We start from the raw sequence: 26305 nt of genomic DNA, 5'->3' as shown, positions 1-26305 counted from the left end.
GGGAAAGAGAAAATGGTTAAAGGTGCATATACTGAAACCAATGAGCTACATTCAAACCCCAGCTTATCTATTTATTTATTGTGTCCCTCTGGGTAAGTTGCAAACATCTCTAAGCCTCAAATTCCTCTATAAAATGTGGTTAATCAACAGGATACTGTCGAAGACTATATGAGACAAACTCTTTATTTAGCCGGATGCCTAGTACATAGTAACCATTAAAATTTTAGGCAAATTTTCATCAACTTCACTATAAAATTGAGAACAAAATAAGGAGGAAAACATCAAAATTTTATTCCATTAATTAGAAGTGGAAAATCTTCAAAATATGTTTTCCAAATGCAAAAAGGCAACAAAACTCAAATATCATCAGTTACCTCCACTTAGCATTTTCTACATGAGTAAAATAATTTTAGTTTAAACAGAACACAGTTATTTCAATGAGAACAGTTATAAGGAGCAGAGGATTAAAACTATTAACACAATTTCTGGGAGAAAGAACTTAAAACATCATTCTCCTTTCAAGTATCTTATATGGCAAAAATTTCCATTTGGGTCAAAAGAGGAAACTATCAATAATAAGAAAAAGAAATCCTTTGACTGTTTTAGACACACGAGTAATCACAGAGGTGTAGCTGGTAGGACACAGGTGCCACAAATTACCTTTCTTCCTCTTTCTTGGTGGGTCTGGAACTGCTAAGGGCACTCTGTGTTGCATAGGTGCCCATTTCAGTTACCAACTTCTGAACTGGCCCCACAGTTATTTCTTCTTCAGGTTTTAATTCACCAGCTTCTTTTTTAATTTCTGACTCTACAATTGGGATCTAAAAATCAATTGGAAACATCAATTTAGTAATAATATCAGTAGCAAGCAAAAGATATTTAAATATTCAATCATTTCTATAGTTCTCTACAGAACTATTCCCACAATGGGATTTTTGGAACTTGGGACTCTGCTTTCAATTTTCATTCCTTCCCAGGATAATGTAGTGAGAACAGGGGCTTTGGAGTTGGATGCCACTTTTAGTTGTATGGTTCTGGGAAAATTAATTAAACCACTTTGAGCCTCAGTTTCCTAATCTGTTAAATGGAAATCTTAATTCCTTCCACACAAGTTACTTAATAGGAAAATGCTTAGGACACCGACTATAAGACAAAGGAGATACTCACTAAGCCTTATTCTTCTTCTCCATCCCTTCCCTTGAAATACTAACCAAAACCAGCACCCATCCTTCCATAAAATGAAATAAATCTAACTTATTTGTACATAATAACTTCATCAACTTCCTCTTTAAACCAAATGGATACTTTGTATTTATTTCTCAACACCAGTCTATCATCTAACTTAAGAGCTCTAAGAGTCTTCAGTCATTATCTATCGACTCCTTTATTATATAGATGAAAAACCTGATGTCCAGTCAGGTTTAGGAACTTATATCCAAAGACCCAGAGCTAATTACTGGCAGAAGAAAGACTGGAATCCAGGCTCCTAACAAGCACTGTTCTTTCTATTCTACCATATGGTTGTTTGGATGAGGAAATACTGCCAGTTTTAGTACATAAATACATATTCTAAAGTCAGCCCCTACATATTCTAAAGTCAGCCCCGTTCTTATAACATATGCATTCTTTTTTCATAACACAGAGGATTAAGCAGAGTTTTACAAGTCTTTTTCTTTTTTTAAAACACAGAACCTTTTGTTCAAATAAAATCTTACCTAGAAGGGTAAATAATACAGACAAAAGAACAGGTGCTATGGCTCAATGTAGGGGAGGGCAACTCTCCTAATTTCCCATTGCCCAAAGGCTTAATTATCTGTGTAATTAAAATTTTTTCAGTGTTCTTTAGCCCAAGCACTACTAAATAAAAACACAAAAGCAAATCACCACATAAAAGTCAGTTTACTAAAGTAAAAAATCACCACATAAAGTAGAATTTACTAAAAGTAAAACATACCTCCCCAAGGGACCTGCGGACCTCAGTCATCACACTCTGAATGTCTTCCTTGGTACTACAGTATTCTCCCAGGATCCATAATGCTCCTCGGTAAATCCTATAGCAAGAATACAAGTTCTGAAACACTGATTCTGCCAACAAATCTTGAAGCAGTGATCTTTCTTTGTGAATTTAAGCTTAAGCAAGAAAACAATATTCTGCAGTTGTGAGGGACTATGGATGAAATATTAAGGAAGAATATAACTAAGACACTAAGTTTCTTTGATTCTCTCTTGAAATCACAAGGATTAAAAGGAAAGTAAGTGTCTTATCCATCAGTTTTAGGAACATTCTACAATTAGTAGTAAAAGGAAAGTAAGTGTCTTATCCATCAGTTTTAGGAACATTCTACAATTAGTAGTAAAAATAAAATACCAAAATGTTTCCCAGAAAGGTGTTATCTTCCATTTAGGACCAAATTTAAGGTAAATTTCATTTTATAACTTATCACTACAAAAAATATCATTTTAATATGAGAAGTAATTCACTGAAGAGGCAGGATGCTGAAAAGAACAATGAAAAAGGAAGGAATGCAGAGGATCATAACAAGACGACCAAAAACATAAAGAAAGCAACCATTTTCTAATTAAAAAATGTTAAACTGAACAAAGTCTTCAGTCATCTTTTCCCTAAGATTTTCATTAAATTTATTCAAAAAAATTCTAGAAACTGAAGCTCTAAGAGATTATGGCTGCCAAAAGTTAAACTTTGATATGTTTTTTTTTTTCCCAGAAAGGAAGCAAATCTTTCTCACTTCCATAAATATCAATACATATTCATATCATAAATCCAATTTTGTAGTCCCTTCTTTTCTATACAGGCAGATATAATGCAAGTCTACTACAGTCTATGAGATGATTTACATGAAGCAAAACTTGGATGCAACGTCCTTTCTCATTAGCAAAGGCTATCTGAAAGGAAGCAACTCAGATTTAGGTTGTATTTTCAATCCTTCACTTCAGTAAATGCTAAAGGGGGGATATAAATAATAATGGTATCCCCAAAATGATACCTTTTAAGAATATGTTACTTAGTCACTGCAGGATTTACAATGTTTTAGAGGAAATGAGAATAGAGAAACCTACCTACATCACATGGCCAAAAATTTTATTTTGTACATAGATTTTGGGTTAACTAAGGGTGAGAGTACGGGTGACATGTTTCTGACATTTATTTTGTCTTATTTTGTCTTGACTGTGTTGAGACACCTCTCTTCCCCTATATTGTCTATCAACTGACCCTTAAAAACAGAAATTGGGGGCTTCCCTGGTGGCACAGTGGTTGAGTGTCCGCCTGCCGATGCAGGGGACGCGGGTTCATGCCCTGGTCCAGGAAGATCCCACATGCCGCGGAGCAGCTAGGCCCGTGAGCCATGGCCGCTGGGCCTGCACATCTGGAGCCTGTGCTCCGCAACGGGAGAGGCCACAACAGTGAGAGACCCACGTAATGCATAAAATCCCAAAAAACCAAAAAACCAGAAATTGGTAAAATGCTTATTTGACTTTACATTTAAACAGATTTTAAACCTACTTGACAGATTTGATAGCATGAAAGACTTCAAGCATCTTCTCAACAATAAGCATTCTCAGGTTATCAAAGCGCTGAATGGCTTCACGAACAAACTCCAAGACATCAGCAGCTGCTGCTTCATTACTGTCACTGAGAAATTCCATTAACTGAAAGAAAAAAATGGATAATGATTACATGTTTTCAGAAAGAAAATTATCTAAGGTTTAATAAGTAAATTAAACAAGTTTACAAAGAATATAAATAATACTTTTCAAATACACAACAAAACGTAAGTTGAGAGACAAGCACCATTATGTAAACAAAGTCATGATGGTTTTTCAGTTTATTACAAAATGCATGATAAAACAGAAGCTGGAAATCCACAAGTCAAAATAACTGGACCCATCTAAGTTGTAACTAAAAGTAAAATCATTTTAGAGAAAATTCAGAGCTCAAAGTCAAAATTCCAAATTACAAAAACGTACCTCATTTATCTGAGAATGACAGAAAACAAAATATTCTGGGTATGTTAATTTTTCCTCTAATTAAATCCTTCAACTTTAAGAGGTAAAATCCCACTGAATAATCTATACACACAGAATAATTTTACTTTAGGGAACTGTAACAAACATTAATTGCAATAATATGTGGAAGTATTTTTGTCACTATTTTTTTTGTTTGTTTATTTTTTTGGTGAAGATGTAAGAGAAAGAAGTCAGAGTCCTTATCCTTTTGAGCTTAATAGTAAACATAAAGACCCCTTCTGACCATGAGATTTAGTAAGTACAGACAGTTGGGATTTCCAGAGTTTAACTGTTAAATAACTAGAATTTCTTAACTTTTATTTTTAGAGAATTTCAAAGTTAAGATCACTGGAATTACATACCACAGGAATAACATTTGCAGCCATATCTGGAAATCGGACAGAACAGGAATGTAATGTTCGCACAAGGAGTTGTCTGTATTTGTCAGTATCTTCATGCTCTGACACATTATTTGTTTTAATCACTTCCTTCTTAAGGACAATAACCAGCTATAGAACAAAGTATAAGTAAGTGAGAATGACATCATGTTTGGCTTGACAGCTTACAAAGTGCTGTCAAAGTTTTGTTTTACCTCTTCGACATTCCTAGAGGAGACAAGATCCAGTGCTAACTGCAGAGTTTTCTTGCGTACTTCTAAGTCTGGTGTGCTCAGTACTCTTAGGATGTCCATAACCAGATCCTGAAAAAGAAGAAAAAAATCCAGAATTAACACCAGTATTTCTAGTCACAAGAAGAAAATCCTAACTGTAGAATAAAGGATTCTGTCCCTCATGACCTTAATTCTTTGATCTATAATAAAATCACTACTGGTGGAAAAACCAGATAATTTGAGTTGCCTGATATAAGGCAATATGAAGTATATAATATCACATATGAGGCATTCACATTGAAAATGTTTGCTCGTGACTCTATCAAGCTTTTTTTTTTTTTTTTTTTGCGGTACACGGGCCTCTCCCTGTTGTAGCCTCTCCCGTTGTGGAGCACAGGCTCTGGACGCGCAGGCTCAGCGGCCATGGCTCACGGGCCCAGCCGCTCCACGGCATGTGGGATCTTCCCGGACCGGGGCATGAACCCATGTCCCCTGCATCGGCAGGCGGTCTCTCAACCACTGCGCCACCAGGGAAGCCCTATCAAGCTTTAGCTCAAACTTACAGTTTATAGGAAATACAAAAGTCAGAGGAACAAGCTAAATGACACAAAGAAAGTAACCAGACACATCCAGAAGGAGACCAGACATTTGGTCTGGTCTCTTGAACAAGTCAGTGTCATGAAAAAATGATACTGCTCAAATTAAGAGACTTAAGGAACCATACATCACAACCACATACATCACAACCAGATGTGATGTTTGGTCATGAACTGGAAAAACAAAACTAAAGGTCGTTTTAGGGACATCTGGGAAAACTGGATAATATTAAGAAATTATTAACAATTTTGTTAAGTGTGATAATGTTATTTTGGCTCTGCAGGAAACTGTAATATTTTAAAGAAGCATAGTTAAAAATCTATAGCAAGTAAGTATTTTTAAATATAGCAAAACAAAATATTTTACTTCTTTAAAACTTTCTATTTTTAAAAATTTCTCTGATAAAAATGTTCTATAAATTTTAAGAATGAATGAACTGTATAACCTTCACTTACATCTGCCAGTTGTTAATATCTTATTACATTTGCTTTGTCATACTCTCTCTACTCCTAAATGTTTTAGTGTATACTCAAGAAAAATTTCTTATATAACCACCGTAAAATTCTCAAATTCAGAGAACTTAACATTGATCACAATACTATTAAATAATAAGACTTTATATTCACATTTCTCCAACTGTCCCAATAATGTCCTTTATAGCAAATTTTTTGTTGTTATTCTGATCCAGGATCAGCATTGAATTTAGCTCTATTTGTACCATGGGGCTTTATTTTTATAACAATCATTCTCACAGATTAAATAGGTATGCTGATAATTTTCTAGAATCTAATCATCTTTATTCTCAGTTGGTATTATTTTCCAAGAAATGTAAATTATATTAAAATTAAAACATATCTCTACTGCTAAGAACACCAAGTGCAGTACAAATAGAAAAGATAAAAAGTAACATATTAATTCATGTTAGACATGTTTTTTTATAACAAAGACAATATCCCAAAAGGCTATGGTGCTTCAAGAGTTACACCTTAGTTGACCAAAATTTAAACTGCCCAATCTCCAGGCATGTAAGCTAACCAAGACAGTAAGTCTTAGGAATTATCTCAATTTGAAAAAAGATTTTATTGAGGATTTCTCTCTTTTAGAAAACACTTACCTGTAGTACTCGTTCATGAGCAGGATGTTCTTTCAATTCTATCAATCGATCCAGAACTATAAGCTTTACATTGTTGTCACTCTCCTTAATAATTAAATCAATGTAACACTGAGCAGCAGCCTATATGAAAAGAGAAATATATTTTAAGAACACATTCACCTACCTTAAACACAGAATCTGAAAATAAGAAAATAAAGCCTCCAAGAAACCAAAATACATTTACCACTACTGCACTAAGAGTTTATGCATTTTTCCCAGAGGAATGTGTGCCTCTATTTCCTAAGATCTAACAAATTTCATTATTTTTTTCAAGGTTACAAAAAATCAGAAGCATCACAAATTAAAAGGATGAAAAGGGGCTGTTACAGGCAGGAACACTTGTTAACAGGCAAAAATTAAGCGCTGGGCTTCCCTGGTGGCGCAGTGGTTGGGAGTCCGCCTGCCGATGCAGGGGACACGGGTTCGTGCCCCGGTCTGGGAGGATCCCACATGCCACGGAGCGGCTGGGCCTGTGGGCCATGGCCACTAAGCCTGCGTGTCCGGAGCCTGTGCTCTGCAACGGGAGAGGCCACAGCAGTAAGAGGCCCCCCAAAAATTAAGGGCTGAACCTAAGGAACAAGGGAGAAAAAAGCTGACAGAGAATCCCAAATAGTTTAGCTATTGAGCATCTTTTAGTTTAGGTGCAAACTCTAACACACCTGCATTATGGTACTGAAAACTCAAGTATATAAAGATGGCCCTGAGTCATTAAAAGTAAAGGACAAAGGAGAAAACCTGAAAGAGTTCCCAATGACCAAAGCTAGAACAATTTGATCAACAAAATAAATAATAATATTGGATTATAATCCACAGAATAAAATATCCATATTGGTATAAAGAAAGAAAGAAGGAAAGGTGAGAGGGAGGGAGGGAAGAAAGGATGAAGGAGAAGGGACAGCTCCTCCTTGCGGAAGAACTCCAAATAATACATGTAGAATAAGGGTAACAGAAAATCACCATTAGAATATCACAGTAGTAACTGTTGTAGAAAAGATTCACTGATAGGTGCTAAAATTAGTTGGTGTTAAGTCAGAGGAGAAATAGGATATTTGTACAGTTTCAAAGTATCTTCTCAAGATATTGATTGATTACAAAAGGAAAAATCATAACTCAACAGTGGAGAAATCTGGCAGACACCACCTTAACCAAACGATCAAGGTTAACATCACCAGTAAGATGATGTATCAGCATCATATACTCCTAGATATGATACGCTGAGAATGGTGCATCACTTCTGTGGTATTTCCCCCTCGCCCAAATGCATAACCTTAATATGATTAGGAAAAAACACCAGACAAACCAAAATTAAGGGATATTTTACAAACAAACTGACCCAGTACTCTTCAAAAGTGTCAATGTCATGAAAAACAGGGAAGGGCTGAGGAAGTGTCACAGACTGGAGGACACTAACACATGATAACTAGATGCTACATGGGATCCTAAACGGGATCCTGGGACAGAAAATGATCTTTAGTGGAGAAACTGGTGAAATCTGAATAAAGTCTATAGTTTAGCTAACAATATTGTTCCAGTGGTAATTTCTTAGTTTTGACAACTATACAATTGTTATGCAAGACATGAACATTATGGGAAGCTGGGTGAAGGGTAATGGGAGCTTTGTCCTAGTTTTGCAACTTTTCTCTAAGTCTAAAATTATTTCAAAATAAAAAGGGAAAAGAATTTTTTAAGTATTGGTGGCAAAAGCAGCAAATTCTCCTATTTATACAATCTGGCTTTCTAGAACAGTTCATTCTATGAATATAGTAGGGGTTCTTCACATAGTCTTGATAGGGTAAACTAAAAAATAGAAATATTTCATTATTGAAAATATTCACTGGAACCTTTTTAGGGTCCATCCTTTAGGATCCAGTATCCATTTTCCTAGATCTTTTTTTTTTTTAGGGGGTACGCGGGCTTCTCACCATTGTGGCCTCTCTCGTTGCGGAGCACAGGCTCTGGACACACAGGCTCAGCAGCCATGGCTCACGGGCCCAGCCGCTCTGCGGCATGTGGGATCTTCCTGGACCGGGGCACGAACCCGTGTCCCCTGCATCGGCAGGCAGACTCTCAACCACTGTGCCACCAGGGAAGCCCTAGATTTAGTTTTTAATGTAACTAAAGTATGGGTGGAGATCTTAAAATACGAGTGTCATTCTCCAGAAACCAGAAATACTGCTATTCTCTCTCTGTCTCTCTTGCTCTCTCCCTATATACATATGAAAGCAGGAAGAAAGAAAAGAAGGAAGGTCAGACTACGTAAGAAATCAAATAATTTTCTAATATTTGTAGTTATTTCTATGCCATGTAATGCCGTGTAACCACACAGTAAACTGCAATGTCACTAAATCATAAGTGGTAAGACAGCATATCTATCATCTAATTGGCACCCCCCCCCCCCAAAAAAAAAAGCAGTACCTTGATTGCAGTAGGTGCACTAGAGAGTGTCACTAATGTTCCAGCGGCTTCATATTTTACAGCAGGGCTAGATGACTGTAGTAAGTTATAGATGCAGCGAATGAAACGAGCCCTTTCTGACGGATTAGCATGACAGACCTGGAGAAGCAAACATTTAGGTTTCAGGTGACTGCAGGAACACTTGCTTTCAAACAGATTTTTAAAATAGATATCAGCTTACGGGATGCTAGTTTTCTTAATCTGAAAGCTAAGAACAGTCTTATAAGGACACCTGAAGATGTTGGCCAATGTCGGATGAGACGCTGTGACACAACACTGGTAATTTCAGAAAGAAATAGGTTTTACTTCAAATAATTGTTACAGCTACTCAATCCATTTATTCATTCAATAATACTTTATATTTCCACTCTTTCTATAAAGATTTTTAGATGGCTCATAATTAAAGATATGTGTACTATACACAAGTGAAATAGAAAGGGAAAATGTAAAGTAACGAAGAAAGGACAACACATTAACTAAGTACACTAATATGGGTACTGTAATAGGTATTAAATTTGGTCCTACATTTTTATTCTGGATGTCATGTCAAAAAGGGAAACATGATGGATTATATAAATCTCAACAGCTGATAAAAGAAAAATACCAATTCTTAAATAAAGCAAGAAAGATAACCTTTTTCAAGTACTGCTACTTATTATTTGGGGCCATATTCAATGTTGGGAAGACAACTGTAATTTTCTATCCCGTTCTAAATGCATCTCAATACCTTTACCTGTGAAGCAAATATTCCTTACTTTTTCTCTTTTGAAGTCAGTATTTACGTTAGATTTTCCTAAACTATACAGTCAAATCTCCATTTACTCCAACATGACTCAAAACTTCTTCCCTCTTACTATAACTTGGACCCTACCAGACAAAGAAAGAAGTCACTGGATAGCAGAGTATCCCTATTTTTGAGACTCTCAGTGGCATCCCTAAACCATACACGTGAATTATATTTATATATATTACACATATTATATTTATATATTTATAGTTCTGGTTTCATCTTAAATGCCAGTTCCAAATGACTGGGTACCCTGTGTTGAAAGGGGCCTCTTTCCTGCAGAAGCAAAGAGGCTGTAATGAGTAAGAGTGTCTGCTAGGGGTATTCTGTCCATGCCACCCTATTCAATAAAAGTCATTCCTAACAAATATTTTTGTTGGCCTCCAATGGTATCATAGCAAAACTGGATGTTATTGCATCTTTTATGTTCTCAGAACGTTAAGATGCAATCAATTCTTTCGAAGGATATATCAAATTAAAATGTTGCCAATAAAGTTCATTTTAAAATCCAAATCTCTAATCTAGTTTTAAACTTTCTGTGAGTCAATGGCTTACAATGTCATATTAACATATTTAAAGTCTTTCTATTCTCGTTTACAAACAGGAACAAAAAAATACTTAAGACTTTTTTTTGGTTTGTTTTTAGATTTCCAAAGTAGTTTAGTGTGGGGACTGCCCTGGTGGTCCAGTGGGTAAGACTCCGCGTTCTCAGTTCAGGGGGCCCGGGTTCGATCCCTGGTCGGGGAACTAGATCCCACATGCATGCCGCAACTAAGAGTTCACATGCTGCAACTAAGAATCTGCATGCAGGGCTTCCCTGGTGGCGCGGTGGTTGAGAGTCCGCCTGCCGATGCAGGGGACGCAGGTTCGTGCCCCGGTCTGGGAAGATCCCACATACCGCGGAGCGGCTGGGCCCGTGAGACATGGCCGCTGAGCCTGCGCATCCGGAGCCTGTGCTCCGCAACGGGAGAGGCCACAACAGTGAGAGGCCCGTGTACCGCAAAAAAAAAAAAAAAAAAAAAAAAAAGAGTCTGCATGCAGCAACTAAGAAGTCCCCATGCCACAACTAAGAGTCCCCATGCCACAACTAAGAGTCCACATGCCGCAACTAAGAGAGTCCACATGTTGCAATTAAGAAGTCCGTGTGCCGCAACTAAAGATCCCACATGCTGCAACTAAGACCTGGTGCAGCCAAAAAAAAAAAAGTAGTCTGGTGTGTATTCAAGAAAAGATCTTGACTTTTATTTCAAAGCCTAATTCATAATCTATTCAGTGACTTAGCAGTACACAACAATTTCTTCGCAGCTGTATTGAGTCAAACCATGAGTTTTCATAGAATTCTTTATGGAGGTTTACAAAGAATAGAAGTATTTGGAAAATATGATAAAACAAAGGGGGTGGGGAAGACTTTAATAGGCCATGATATGAAATATTTCTACTGTTAAAACATATTATCCTAGCAATTAAGCAGCATCCCAGAGACTACTTAACCTTATCTCAAACTCTTAATTTTGCCCATTATAGATTAGTCTTACCTTATAAATTAGTTCAACAATAACCAACTGAAGAATGTCTCCAAATGTCTGAACTTGATCAATACAAGTACTTAGGTAATCCAAAGCTCGATCCTGAAAAAATAACAATATATTTATCAAACTCAACCTCATTCAATAAAAGGGACTTAATGAACTTTAAAAAATACATACAACTAAATCTAAAACAAATGAGGAAATGAGGGCAAAGGAAAATTAATTGAAGGAAAAAAATGAAGGTTAACACATAATGTAAAAGTCAAATATATTTTCCAGAAATGGGCCACAAATCTAGGGTCTGAATTTTCTAGCAGCTAAACCAAGTAGAAGGACATTATGTATTACATGATTCAGGGTATCCGCACAATCAAAACAATCAATCAAACAAACCAACTGCTTATTAGCACAGTTACTCCTATTTCTGAGACCCAAAAGAAAAATCTCATTGATTCTCACACTGAACACTGTGATAGACAGAACTATGGCCTCAACAACAGCTCTATAGTACAAGTATCAACAAATTTTGATTATGTCCCTTCATGCAGGTAAACAGCAATAACATGGGTCAAAAAAACCAACTCTAGAGAAAGACAAACACTGTGGCCCGAATAAGCAGCTTTCTTATAATCTTGTTTACAAAGATAAAATGATAGCATCTAGATTTCAGAGGAATGGATAGATTCCATGCTTTCCAGTCTTCATGCATATTTTGATAATAAATACTGGATGGTAAAAATTCTGAGATTAGATGCCACCAAGGTATGCAGAGTCACTCCTAGCCAGCAGACGAATAAATTTTAATCACCAGCAGAGCTGGATGTACATCTGACATTTACTTATGAAGTTTGAAAAGCCTAATAAAGACTTATCTACATTGAAGTCCACCCTCTTTTGAAGCTATGGCTCAGGATAGACCCTATAAAAAGCTACTATTTTTCTCTGTTAAACAATTTTAGATCTCTACTGAAAGAAGGAAAAATAAAGTCTCAAAGCAGAGTGACACAGCACATGGCCATAATAATTTCAGTCTGGAAGAACTGTAAAGTGGCTGCTATTAAATGCTTCTCTGATGTTTACTTTAAAAAAAAGAGTATATACTTAAGCAATATTCCACAGAAGGAATTTTTTTTAATTCTATTTTTATATAAATTAAGTTAAAAAATCTAAAAAAGTCAAAATATACAAATCACATGTACTATAAACATGTACATGTTTATAGTACATAAACATATAAACAAAATTATTGACTAAAAACTTGATTAGCCTCTGAAATATCTTTAATTCTCATTTAAATACAGTCATAAAAGTATTTTTTAAAAAGTACTTCACCTGATCTGCATGAATAAGCATCATAAATGCATTTCTTTTGCAACTTGCATCCTTCTCATTCACCAGAAAATCATGTATCAGTTCAGGAGCATCAGGTATAAGATGTTCAAAATTTCTTGAAATAAAACAGGTAATATCCATATTTAATAAAAGCTACTTTGCTATTTTAGTAACTCTCTGGACACTACCAAAATTAACCTTTATCAAACCTTATAACACTATCAATTTTTTTGCTTTTCAAAACTAAATCAATTAGAAAATTTTGAGTATGAATCAGAAGCTTACATCTTTATCTATTAAGTTATCAAGTTATATGTTTTCTAAGTCAATACAGAAAAAGCTGATTTATCCAACATGCTACCTATCAACTGAATAACTCTAACAATTCTCTTTCATATACTTTAGGGACAAAATGCTGATGCTCATAATGACAACCTCAAGGTACTGAAAGATCCTTCATTAAGAATTATTAGAGAAAAAAGTCCCTTGAATTTTATTAATTACGCACTGTATTTATTTACTTATTTACTTACTCCTTATTTTGAAAATTTAAACTGTTTGCAGTATACAAAACAATGAACACCAGCTTAATAAAAACGGTCACCTAGCTTTAACAATAATTAATTCATAGTCATTTTTTTTTTTTGTGGTACAAAGGCCTCCCACCGCTGTGGCCTCCCCCGCTGCGGGGCCCAGGATCCGGACGCGCAGCCCCAGCGGCCATGGCTCATGGGCTCAGCCACTCTGCGGCATGTGGGATCTTCCCGGACCGGGGCACGAACCCGTGTCCCCTGCATCGGCAGGCGGACTCTCAACCACTGCGCCACCAGGGAAGCCCCACAGTCATTTTTGTTTCACCTACATCTCTACTTACTTCCTCTCCTCCCATATTATTCTTAAGCAAATCCCACACCTTGTTAACACTTCTTCTGTAAATATATCAGTATGCTTCTCTAAAATTAAGGACTCTTTCTTTTTTAAACTAATATTAATATTATCATATCTTAAAAACTGTAACAATTCCTTACTATCATCATATAGAAAGTGTTCAAATTTCTGTCTTATGTCATAATTTTTGTGTGTATACTGTAGTTTAAATTCTGAAATTTGTGTAGTCTGTATGGTAACTTTCAAAGAACTCTACTTTATTAACCAGAATACCACTTTTCCTAACAGACAACAAAATCTAATGTAACAGTAAAAGAACTGTGAAATTACTTAACAATCAACTCTTAAAGCACAAAGATATTTATATAAATTACATTCTAATTCTAAATAAATTGACACCAGTGACTGTAAAAACCAAGCATTCCAGCCTCATCTAACTCATTCTTTTAAAGTCCAAACTTCAAAACTGCCTTTTTAGAATGGCTTTTAAAGTCCAAAATCTTCAGCTTTCTAAGAACAGGAAATCAGCTGAGAATTGCAATCCTTCCTATTAAAAAAAGTTCCCCCCTTAAGGCTTCTAAGTGTAAAAAGACCCACATTCCACAAAAAGAGAATTCTAAAATAAGGTCAAAATCTCAAAGCTATGGGCTAAGCAAGTTAATAAATTAATTAATTGGGCTGGAGTACTAAGATTGAGAATGACAGGTAGTGTCATAAACTGGGAAGTGTTTAAAGGGGGCCATATTCACTTCCAGCAGATTGTCATTATGCAGAAACCAGGACCCAGTGTTGCCAGATCTTTCAACTTTTCAACGTTAACAACTTAATGATAATAAAGAAAAAATGTTCAGGCTAATCAAAACATATTTGCAAGCTACATACAATCTGCAAGGAACCACTTTGGAACTTCCAGTCTGAAAGACTGAACAGTCCTCACAGAACTAAGCCAAAGGAAGACCTTTATTTACCTATAGATAGTATAGATGGCCAAAACAGCATTTCTTCTAACATAGCTGTGTCGATGCTCCAAACAAGCACGGATAGCTGGCATTAAAGGTTCCAGCAATTCTGCCTCTTTCAATTTGCAAAGAAAACGAAGAGTAGATCCTCGAATAAATTCATTAGGATGTTGAAGGTCCTGATATAAAATTTTAAATATGAAAATGTTGAGTCCCAACATTTTACAAAAAACCCACAATTTTTAAATACAAAATTTTCCAATAAAAAAGTCAGAAAGTAGGTTTGAGGAAAAAGACCTAGATTATTACACAATTTCCATCACATTCCTGTTGATTAAAGCAAGTTTTACTTATCACATCCGTGTCTTATATTCTATGTGTCATTGTTTTTTATTAATAACATATAAAATGCATGGCAAGTGTCTGAAAAAAGTAACAATAAAACTTTTCACAGTAACTTTTTACAACTTCAGTTCCAAATATCTACAACCTACATCTTACCCAAGATTTAATTTTAAAAATTAAAACAAAGCCCATTCCACCAACTTTACAATTATTTAAAAATCAAAGCAGTATTTGGAAATAATCATGGTTTGGTTTACCTTTCTATATGCATCACATACAAGGATCATTTCGTGTAAAAGTCTCCCATCTGGAGTTGTTTTAGGAACAATTTCCCAAAATACCAGAAGTAATTTTTTGATGGTGTGATCCTGAAGAGGCAGCACAAAGCGAATGATAGTCATCAGAAGTCCAGGAAGCTTTTCACCATTTAGAATCATAATGATTACTTTCTTCAAAGCTTCAGTCTTTGCCTTCACATCTCCTTTTTCTGATTCAAAAATTCCAAAAAAAAAAAAAAGCACAATTATTTCAAAAGAAAATTTCTCAGATAATTTTAAAAGCAATTAACAAAATAAAACATTTTCTCACATTATCAGTGGCAATGGTAACAAAGGTACTAACCCAAGTGACAAGGGTTTTCCACCTGGCTTTGACAAAAACAAGCTGTACCACTTTATACAAGTCATTCATCTCTGAACCTCATGATTCTTTACACTTAATATAAAGGCACTGGATTAGATCTTTGGTCCCAAACCAATGGAGTTAATGCAGAAGCCGTGAATCTACAGGTGCACCAAATAATGTACTGGATTAGTAACCATTATTTACAATAAAGGATGATGCATTTAAGATAAAATGCTAGTTTACTGTTACTTAACCTAAAAATATTTGCTATATGTTATGCAAAACAATCTATAATTTCACGTCGTTATTACTGCATACTGAAGAATTTATGGTAAAAATCTTTTGGATCCAAAATTCGAAGACAGAAATATGAGACAAGCACACTCTACTACAATTGTTTAGATCATAAAAATAAACAAAATCTGGGAGAGGGAAGGATGAAGAGGGGTGATAAAAGTCTTTAATAATCAAGAGGAAAAGAAGAGAACTAGAAGTAAATTTTCAACAGTTAGAATATATGTGGCTATTAGAATAGTTCCTGTTGTTGCCAAAGAGACAAGAGACTGTGAATGACTAACTGGTAGAGTTATAGGAAGGATTTAAGGTTCAGAAGAATTGTACTAGGTAAATCAAAAGTTCTTTCTAGCCCCCAAAAGCTATATATCTATTACTAACTTGGTATGATATCTTAACATGTTGAATAGAGAATATCCTCAGGTATTTGGACTGAGAACACAGTGAGGGTTACTGCCAAAATTATCCCATAAGGGTCAGTATTTTTGTTTAAAACAGACTAACTTCTCATGCATCTTTCCATGCTTCAGAGTATTACATCTCCTGCCACACATGAAAAAAAAATTGTGTGCCATATCAAATCAAGAAATGAACTAATGTAAAAGGATGAATAAGTATCAATCTGGGCAAACCTTCAGTTTTTAAGTCATGAGGATAACAAAAACAAAGCATCAGGAGAGAGGACAGTACTACAAAACTACAAAATAAGACAGATTAGGCAAAGTTCTAAGTGGCTAAAGTTGTATTCACTGAGTCTAAACAGGTTTTCCTCTCTTTGTCCCAAAGCTTCCTTTGTGAATATAAAAAAATTTTTTTTTTTTACCTAATCTGCTTGATAGTGTAAAGGACACAAAGTCCACAAGACAATACCCTATCACTATAATGCTGATGGCTTCTTTTGTTCCAGTTTTGGGCTACTTTTCATCAATTAGCAAATCTAAAAAGTTTAGCAGGATAAAAATCCACTTGTAACTAAAGGTTAAAAAGTTTTAAAAGTTTATTAAGCAAACTTGTAAAAAATCAACACCATTTATTTCAAGTTCCCCAACCCCAATTTCCATTTATTCTAACAATTCAAATTGAGGTGAAGAATGCTTCTTTCCATGTACTCAAAATTTTCAGAACTTCTTTTCCTGTGTGAACACTATCAAAAACATAGAAATTTTCAAATATCAATTCAATTCACCAAAATATACTCCAAGGAATGTATAGTCATCAGGGCTCACATCCAGTGATTAAAGGTAAAGGGTAGTTAAAGCAACTCACTATTTCACCAAACAAAAGTATTTGTTACTCAAATTGGAAACTACTCCTAAACTTTTTCTCATCTCAACTCTTTTGTGATAAAGCAAAAAATATACAAAAAATTCAAGACTACTTATTTATTTATTTGGTAGGTGGTAGGTAGTTAAGAGTATTTTTCCAGTTAAGGACAAGTTTTGTTCCAGCAATAAACAGCAATAAAGTTTATTGTACCAGCAGTAAACTTAAGAATTCTGGGGGCTTAAAAATTAAAACTTTTAAATTATGAGAAAAAAATAGTACTGAAAGTTTATTCATTAATTTGCATTCCATTCTACTATCTAACATGAACATAAAAAAAGGGAAATACAGTACAGGTGGCTTTTGTAAACTAAGGATATCAGTTTAAATGCCATAAAAAAACATTTCTTTTTCCTTCTCTAAAAACAGACCTCAATAGAAACCTAGTATTACTGAGTAATCTAAATCAGGAGGTATTCCATTACTGCTGATTAAGAGGTGGGAATATGCAAGTAAAACATCATCTCCTTTCAAACTGCAAACTATCTTTTAAAAGATACTCTCAAGGTTTGAAGCATTATTTTCCCTCTAATCTGTTTTAAACAGTAGTTATCAGTTTAAGTTAAATCTATTTTTAGTAGTTCAAACAAGAATCATCTTGCAATATGCACTACTTAAAAAATTTTTGACAGAATCACTCACAAAAAGGAGATACAGTATACACTTCTAAAATTCAGAAATATAGTTTTTGTTTTCTTCTTTGTATAAATGCTTTAAAAATGAAAAGCTTAAATCTTTCTGAAAAATATACATATATCCCAGTGTCGACTTACTTGTTCAACAGGTAGTGAACCCAAAGAACAAAGTTCTTTTGGTTTTACAAGCTAAGTAATATGAAGTTAAGTGCACAAAGGAATTAAAACATTCAAGTACACATTCTCAACCTGTTATCTACAGAGAACTGTCAGCTACATTTAAACAAGACATTACATTATTTTGAAGAATAGTTAAAAACTAAACCATTACATTTCTTTAGCCCCACCCCACCATGTTATAAGCTAAACTGAGATGTTTTATTTGTAAAAACCAATACTGCAGGACCAAAGGTAACACATTTTCATTTTTTATAAGACAAAGTTCTATTGAAGAGATCCTAAGAAAAATTAAGACAAAAATTAAGCATTTCTAATTATAAAGGAACTTGAAAAGCAAATGAGCTTTTTATTTTCATTTCGTTTTCAAAGTATTATCAAAGTTTACCTAGATCATTTTTTAAGCTAATTTCAGAAGGTGGTTCTGAATCCATTGGCACGTTAATTAACGTATAGCATACGTTCTCAGCAGCCGTCATGGTTTCCGGTTATAGCCAACTCTCGATACAAGATTTAAAGATAATGGATGCCAAAGAAAACCTAGAAAAATAAATACAAGGATATCATCACAAGCGAAAAGACAAAACAAAAACAAAAATAGAACCAGTAACTATCGTGATCTTTTTTGTCTTTAGTTCAGTTTGGCTTATGAATTTTAAAGTATTAGAAGAGGAGGATCAATCTACGTTATGTTGCATAAAAATAAATTCTGATATATTAAAAAACACACACTTGTCAGCCTTGGCCTAAGGTATATTATCTCCCACCGCACGATCCCGCCCGGGGTTCAGAATGCTGTACTGCAGAACTAAAGCCCACAATACAGTGACAGGCCCCCAGCCCCCCAGCCCATCGCGATATAAAAGTGATTTTTAAACATAATACACAATCTGAACTTCTGAAGTTAAAAGAGCCCGTGCACGAATACTCTGCTGAAACCTTAAAGAGCTTTAATGCATTCATCCGTGGGACACTTCCCCGTCCCTTCCCTCCTGCAAAGCAAGCCCCGGCCCGAAATGGCGAGCCCCGGGGCCCTGGGTCGGAGAAGACCCCCGGCCAGTACGCAGGCCGAGATGGGGCGTCCCGCCCAGAGCCTTCCAGTCCCGCGTTCCACTTCGCCAGGCCCGGACGCTAGCGGCCTAGTCGCTCCCCTTCCGAAGCCTCCCGCTAGAGCGCGTTCCTCCGCCTCTGCCCAGCCCAGGACGACTCTCCGAGATTAGGGGGTTGCGGCCCGCTACCTGACTCCAAGGGGCAGCGGCTGGGGAAACCGCGGGACCGCGTCCTCCGGCTCCAACCCGAAGCAGCGGCGGCTGACTAGCAAAGTCCTAGGCTGACGTGGAAGGGGGTGGGGAACGGACCCAAGCCGCAGCCACCTTAGCCCCTACGGCAACTCAGAGAGGACACGCATCTCCGTCCTGCGTCTGCGCGCTGCGAGTACGTCGTAAGCATTTCTAATTCTAAAAGAACTTCGAGTCTCTTCCACTTCTCAAGCCCTCGGCCGCTTTAGGCCAAAGAGGGAACTGGGAAACACATACTTAAGTTTTCCCTGCAAGCTTGGGTTAAGAGTTCAGGTTATTTAAACGCTACTTAGAAATTGTATTTTCTTCCAGAAACGGAAACAACCAAGGAGAAGAAGTGCTTGGACAGAAAGTAAAAACATTTTACAGGGCTCTGTGGCCCACTGGCAAAGAACGCTAGACTGGGAGCTGGAATCCCTTTTCTAGCTTACCCACTAATAAACTGGGAAAGTAGGTAAATACAATTTGAGAAAGTAATTTCAGTTCTTCTAATAAGAGACACTGGATTATATGAAGATCCATTTCAGTTCTTAACGCTGTAGTCTGAATCTCAACCTCTGCAGTTAGGCTGGAGTTGCTTGAACATCACAGTCGCACTGGTATGATTTCTGGTCCTTATTTAGTATCGGTCCCTTTCATGATCCTTTACAAGCGCCTAGATTAAATTTTTTTAATCCTTAAAGGGAGACTAACAGTCACTGTTTTAAAAGGATTTTACCTGTCTCCAAAGACCTAATTGTTACAGCTACAATCAGTCATAGTACCCACGGTTTTGTCCATTTAAGGTTCCACGTACCCCCCTCCCTCAAAGAGGGTTTTCTGGCCGATTAGTAATCAAGTTTTTTAGAAACCTTAAGCAAAATACTGTAAATACAAAGAGCTCTGACAGAACCCGACCTTATTAACAGGCTCATCTCAATTAGGGAGATAGAACACAAATAGTGCTTCATCTATCTAGAATCCAGTTATTTTGAGATTTCTTCTTTCTGGAACCATCAAGCAAAAAATAAATTCTTTGAGAACCCAAAATATATCGCAAAGGCCATGTGCTCCTCAAATCCTGTACATTCATTTTATTAAAACTATTTTTCGTGAGATAATTGTAAAAATGACGTTAATACAGATATCCCATCTTTACCTAGTTTCTTCCAATGGTAAAAAAAATCTTCCATAATTATAGTACAATATTAAATCCAGGAAACTGACATTGATACAATTCACTCCTCCTCATTCAGATTTTACCAGTTTCACATGCAATTTTACCATGTTTAGATTTGTATGATCACCACTGATCAAGATATAGAATAATTCCATTACAAAGCTCCCTCCTGTTATCCTTTTTTTTATTGGAGTATAGTTGCTTTACAATGTTCTGTTAGTTTCTTGCTGTACAGCAAAGTGAATCAGTCATACATATATCTACTTTTTTTTAGATTTCCTTCCCTGCTATCCTTTTATAGTCACAGCCACTTCCCTCTTTAGCCCCTGGCTACTACTACCCTCCTGTTCCCCATCATTATAATTTTGTCACTTCAAGGATGTAATATAAATGAATTATAGAATATAACCTTTTTTTTTTTTTTTTTTTTTTTTTGTGCTCCGCGGGCCTCTCACTGTTGTGGCCTCTCCCGTTGCAGAGCGCAGGCTCCGGACGCGCAGGCTCAGCGGCCATGGCTCACGGGCCCAGCCGCTTCCCGGCATGTGGGATCTTCCCGGACCGGGGCATGAACCCGTGTCCCCTGCATCGGCAGGTGGACTCTAAACCACTGTGCCACCAGGGAAGCCCTAGAATGTAACCTTTTGAGTTCGGCGGTTTTTTTTTTTTTTTAACTCAGTGTAATTCCCTTGAGATCAACCCAAGGTATGTGTACAAGAAGTTCTTCCATTTCTATCTTCATTTTTAATATGGAATTTTCACAAATGCAGTTATCTGGTTCCCAAGCCCACTTATCAAGAAGTGACAATCTATCAGCATGAAAAGAGAACCCAAAAGGCATAAAAACTAGACTTAGCAATAAGAAAGCTCGGCAGTTTGGGTCTGCGCTGAAAATTGTCACTGGCAGTGTATATATATTATTGTATATTCTGAAATACAGAGCTTGTTGAACAGATATCAGGCTCTTATACAGCCTAATTCTTCCTCACTTGTTATAACATGAACTTTTTGGGGGACTTTTTACTCTAGCATGTAATTATATCATTTTGAACACTTTATTTTTTTTATTGGGGTACAGTTTTACAATGTTGTGTTTGAACACTTTTTAAATTATAAATTGAGAGCAAGGACCTGTCATATACTAAGAATTGAACATTTTAAACGTCTAGAAAATCAAGGCCTAGAGAAAAGGGACTTGCCCCCAAGATCACAAAATGGTTCAACACTGAAAAAACTGGGATGAGAACATGAATCCTGTCACCTACTTTACTGTCTCTTATTTTTTTAAATTTTTTGCAGTACCTGGGCCTCTCACTGTTGTGGCCTCTCCCGATCCGGAGCACAGGCTCTGGACGCGCAGGCTCAGCGGCCATGGCTCACGGGCCCAGCTGCTTCCAGGCATGTGGGATCTTTCCGGACCGGGGCACGAACCTGTGTCCCCTGCATCGGCAGGCGGACTCTCAACCACTGCACCACCAGGGAAGCCCTGTCTCTTATTTTTAACTATACCAGTTCTTCAAAGATGTACATATAGATGCCTAATAATTCCAAGTGAATTACATGTTACCTTTATATTAAAGTGATTGGTTTTATGAGGACATTATTAGGAATTTTACTGTTTATTTAATACAGACTAAATGGAATGCCTGAGTATAACACACTAGATAAAACATGAAAAGGCATCAAAATGAACTCTCTACAGATAATGGAATTGAATCTTATCGGGGTGGGGAGGATTTTAAGTTCTAAAGTCAGTGTGTCAGACTAAAATTACATATTGAAAAAAAAATTACTAAAATTGCCCCCAAAGTACAATACAGATCAGTTTTTTTTTTTTTTCCGGCTGAGTGCCAGCAAAGTAATTGGTTCACATTCAGCGAACAGGCACAAAAATCTCTCTCTCTCTCTCACACACACACACATTTAAACAACAGAATTACTCGACAAAGACAGAGGCTCACACAGTAAAGGCACATGGGAAGGGAGACCTGCTTGAGGAAAGAGCAGATTATGAAATTTCTCACTTATGCTCCCTTGCCCAGACTGTACGCTGAGTCTGAAGGCAGGTAGGAGGACTCCCTTTCACTGTTTTGTGTTTGTGAGTTACATATCCTTGATGCGACTACATTGTAGGTCAAACGGTACTGGTGGCCTCATGACAAGCTCAAATGGCAGACTCTTGAGGCTGATTCCAGAGTGGAGACCAACATCTCCACATTCCTGTATTTAGTCAGAGGTCATTCCTTCAACAAGGTTGCCAGTTTCTCTTACCACTCTCCCTTCAAGAAGTCACACAGAGATTTAAACCTACTAAGTTTCACATAAATTTTCCCACTTAACCTTCACAGTAATTCTCCAAAGGATTTCCCTAAGGGAAGGCTAAGTAAATTGCTCAAAGCCAATAGCAGCTAATTAGTAGAATTAGGTCAAAAATCCAATTTCCCTATCTATAAACAAACTGCTCCTCTCTAGAAAGATATGAATCTCAGAAAATAAAATAATTCTTTTAGGCTTCTTAGCAGCAAAATTCTTGATTACTGGCTTTGTTTTTTAAAACAGATTTCCTCTAATTTCATTTTGCATGATCTAAGATAAAAATTGTACTGCAATATTTACATACACAGTTCATAGGAATAATGGAAGGCAGCCTAAAGATTATGTTGAAGTAGGGCTGGGCAGGATAAGAGGAAATGATGGCTTGGGATTAAATTTCCCTTTTGCTAATTTTGCAAAAATTCCCTACACTGAGACCAGACCAGAGATATCACTACTGCCACCTGCTGGTTGGAAAGAAAAATCGTTCCTATGTTAACAACTTCCTACTACTATTGTTAGAAAGTGGTAGTTTCTTAGGTTTTAATCAGAATCTCCAGAGTTGAACTCTAAAATTTGTATTCTGGACCAAATCTCCATGGATTCTCATGCAGCCAGTCCATACACTGGGGCATTAGTATAAGGCTGTTATAGATAAGAGGTAATATTTTTCCTGTTACTAAAAATAAGGCAATTTAATTTGGCAAACATGGTGACCACACATGATGATGACATAGCTGTAATCTCAGACTACTATTTAGAGTTGAAGCTGCTTAAAAAGCAAAACACCAATACATCAGCAGGTGAAACAATTTTATTTCACAGTTGTCTTTAAAACCACAAAGACAATATGTTCTTCATATAAAAACGTTAGTTCAGATAACTATACTTTCTAGAAAATGATTATAGAGACGCTCTTAAAGAAAATGCACCCCATTATATGGTTTTGGTGAAGTTGCTTGGAAAAAACTCACATCTGGACTGATTCCTAAAACATACCATTCCACCACTCTACATCTTTTGGTTCAAAGTATAGGTTATTGTCATCAATACGTGTTCCTGCATTCTTACATGTATGATAATACATATATAGACTGGTTTATCATTTAATGTTCCATTGGTTCATCAGCCTTTTCTGCAGGTTCATCAGCAGGTTGAGTAGGCTTAAGAGAGGAAGAAAAAAGAAAATATGTAAAAAGAACACTTGACCAATATATACTTTTAATCATAAATATTATGTTATAAAAAAAAATTTATGAGAAAAGGAGTTAGGAGACATTTTGGATACTCAATTTTGGTTCATTGTCCTATTAAAGTTTCTGAACAAAGGGTTTTAAAAACATAGATACAATTTTACAGTTCTGAAAACCTAAGCATCACTGAACAATTCCAGCATTTCATCGTACTTTGTCTTAATCAAGAATAAAGGCTTTCCTTTTATTATCACTACTAGCCTTAAAATACTGGCACATTTTAGACATTCTTTTCCTCTTTAGCACTAATGAACACAGCAAAAATATTTTCAAACAAAGCAGTTGTGTGGTACTCCACTGCACTCTTCCCAACAGTGCTGGTTCTTACCAATAGCAGTTAAATAATGCAAATCTTGCTCCTCCAAATACCAACAAGTTAAAAAAAAATTCATGCTGTAGAAGAAATTCATGACAGTTTTTTTTTTTCAATTACACAGCTATCAAATAAGCATCTACAAAAGCAAATGTGTACTCTAAACATTCAACAAAAAAAGGCTAGTATTTAACCTGAGATTCACCAATACTTCTTGATCCTTTTCTCAATATCTGTGAAGAGCCAACTTAAGTTTCCCAAGCTGGTCCCCAGTGAATTTTCTCTCAGTCCCCACTCTGGTAGGATCTTGGCTGGCCCTATGACTTGTTTTAACCAACAGAATGTACAGAAGTGATGCTGTGCCAGCCCTGGGCCTCAGCCTTAAGAATGCCTGGCAGCTTGCACTTCTCAGTTTTTGAACTTTTGCAACCTCTGAGCTGCTACCCTGCTAGATACTCTGGTGATGGAGAGGCCCTGAGGCTACGTGGACAGAGGCCCAGCAATCCTAGCAGAGGTCCCAGCCTTCTAGCTGTCCCTCTAAGATACCTAGCAAGTATGAGTGAAGAAGACACATGAGTAAAGCCATCTTGGATGTTCCAGCCCCACTCCCTCAACTGACTGGAACGTTTGAGAGACCCCGAATGAGATGAGCAAAAGAACCATCTAGCTGAGCCCATCAAGGCACAGAAGTGAGAAACTGCAATAGGTAACCAAATCACCCTTTTTGTGTTTTATGGAGATCACTCATACTGACCCCTCAGTATTTTACTTTAGTCAGTTCTTAGTTTTCCCACTGCCACATGAATTATGAGCCTATCTCAATAATTAAAGACAAAAGTGGTAGATTTACACAGTCATGGTAAGAACAATAGAACTGAAGTCTCTTGCTTATAATTAGTTATATACCTGTGTCTTTCTCTGTGGTCTTTCTTCAAGCCCTTCCAGGAATGGAGACACATCATCATCATCATAAATCGTAAACTCCAAGTCTTTACCAACAATTCCAATGGAAACATTCTGAGGGGGAAAAAAAAAAAGGTAACAATTAAAACTCAAGAGAATTTAGGTTGGAAAAATGCTTATGATAAAATGTTGGATGGAAAAAAGCAGAGTAAAAATTTATATAGCACTTGAATGAGACTTAAAAAATACTTAGGGAAAAAAGGAAGAAGAAAACTAGTAAACTTTTGTAATTTGCAGATTTAATATTCACTTTTTTTAAGAAAAAATTTATTTATTTATTTGGCTGCGCCAGGTCTCAGTTGCGACATGTGGGATTTAGTTCCCTGACCAGGGATCGAACCCAGGCCCCCTGCATTGGGAGCACGGAGTCTTAACTGCTGAACCACCAGGGAAGTCCCTAATATTCACTTTTGATAATCATGAATAATTCCAAAAGTCTATGTCACCTAGAAATCTGCAACTTTGTTCATAATGGGAATGCAAAGACCAGTGTGAGGGAACAAACCGCTTTGCTAGGAAGTAACCCTAACTTCTAAGAAATAATCTAATTTGTTTCGTGTGTAAGTTAAGACATGATAGTTCTTAGGGAAATAAATTTTGGGTTCTAAAGTGTTGAATTTAGGGGATTGGAACTATGTTCTATATGGAAAAATTAAAAAGCAATTCTTAAAGTGTTCAGTGAACGCTAACCAGTGCAAAAGAGCTCCCGTAAGATTAAAATTTCAGCAAAAACTTGAGGCATTAAGGATATATAGGGCATTCTCTATGATTCAGTAAAAATGTGAAATCAGGAAGCCAGATACCTGAGCAACATTTTCCAATTTGTAAATGTCAACAGTCAACTGTATACCCAAATTTTAAAAGACAGTCATCTTGGAGTGATGGCATTATAGGTATTTTAAACAAATTAAAAAATTTTAATGTACTTTCCTAATTTTTTTTAAAGAATATTACTTTCATAATAGAAAAAAGTGTTTAAAAAGATTATGCAGGCTATAAAGTCTTCATAGACATATTAAATATTAATTATCCATTCATTATAACAAAATGGATTTTATAATAGCTGACTGATCTCACTTTAGTTAATGATCATTAACCTCAAGGAGGCCTTTAGTGGTTGTTGTATTATACGGGTCCCTAGATCATTCAATCTCCCCTTCCCTGGACAACTCTTTCTAATATTCTCCATTCTCCTTCCAGCTTAAAACCTTGCTCCTATTTCACTGAGAAGATAGAAGCAATCAGAAGAGAATGTTCACAAGCTCCCACAGTATCC

At 36.3% G+C, this 26305-nt stretch overlaps 2 protein-coding genes across 2 annotated transcripts in view; both read right to left on the bottom strand.

Moving 5' to 3' along the window:
• COPB1 (coat protein complex I subunit beta 1) overlaps window positions 1–19072 on the bottom strand; it is a 32843-nt gene extending 13771 nt beyond the window's left edge. The window contains exons 1-13 of the mRNA XM_007460216.1: window positions 18972–19072; window positions 18122–18273; window positions 14938–15167; window positions 14345–14514; window positions 12489–12603; window positions 11163–11255; window positions 8802–8939; window positions 6348–6467; window positions 4619–4726; window positions 4389–4535; window positions 3524–3669; window positions 1955–2051; window positions 661–821 (exon numbers count right to left, since the gene is read on the bottom strand). Of these exons, the coding sequence (XP_007460278.1) occupies window positions 661–821; window positions 1955–2051; window positions 3524–3669; window positions 4389–4535; window positions 4619–4726; window positions 6348–6467; window positions 8802–8939; window positions 11163–11255; window positions 12489–12603; window positions 14345–14514; window positions 14938–15167; window positions 18122–18212 (1616 nt within the window). The 5' untranslated portion in view covers window positions 18213–18273; window positions 18972–19072. The remainder of the gene's footprint in view (window positions 1–660; window positions 822–1954; window positions 2052–3523; window positions 3670–4388; window positions 4536–4618; window positions 4727–6347; window positions 6468–8801; window positions 8940–11162; window positions 11256–12488; window positions 12604–14344; window positions 14515–14937; window positions 15168–18121; window positions 18274–18971) is intronic.
• Window positions 19073–23297: 4225 nt separating this feature from the next.
• PSMA1 (proteasome 20S subunit alpha 1) overlaps window positions 23298–26305 on the bottom strand; it is a 12354-nt gene continuing 9346 nt past the window's right edge. Inside the window, exons 9-10 of the mRNA XM_007460215.1 lie at window positions 24973–25083; window positions 23298–23663 (exon numbers count right to left, since the gene is read on the bottom strand). Coding sequence (XP_007460277.1) covers window positions 23607–23663; window positions 24973–25083 — 168 coding nt within the window. The 3' untranslated portion in view covers window positions 23298–23606. The remainder of the gene's footprint in view (window positions 23664–24972; window positions 25084–26305) is intronic.

Source organism: Lipotes vexillifer, unplaced genomic scaffold (genome assembly GCF_000442215.2).
Source record: "Lipotes vexillifer unplaced genomic scaffold, Lipotes_vexillifer_v1.1 scaffold1762, whole genome shotgun sequence".
Classification (NCBI taxonomy): Eukaryota; Metazoa; Chordata; class Mammalia; order Artiodactyla; family Lipotidae; genus Lipotes; species Lipotes vexillifer.
The sequence above is the reverse complement of the archived record's forward strand: the minus strand, read 5'-3'. Positions and strand labels throughout refer to the sequence as shown.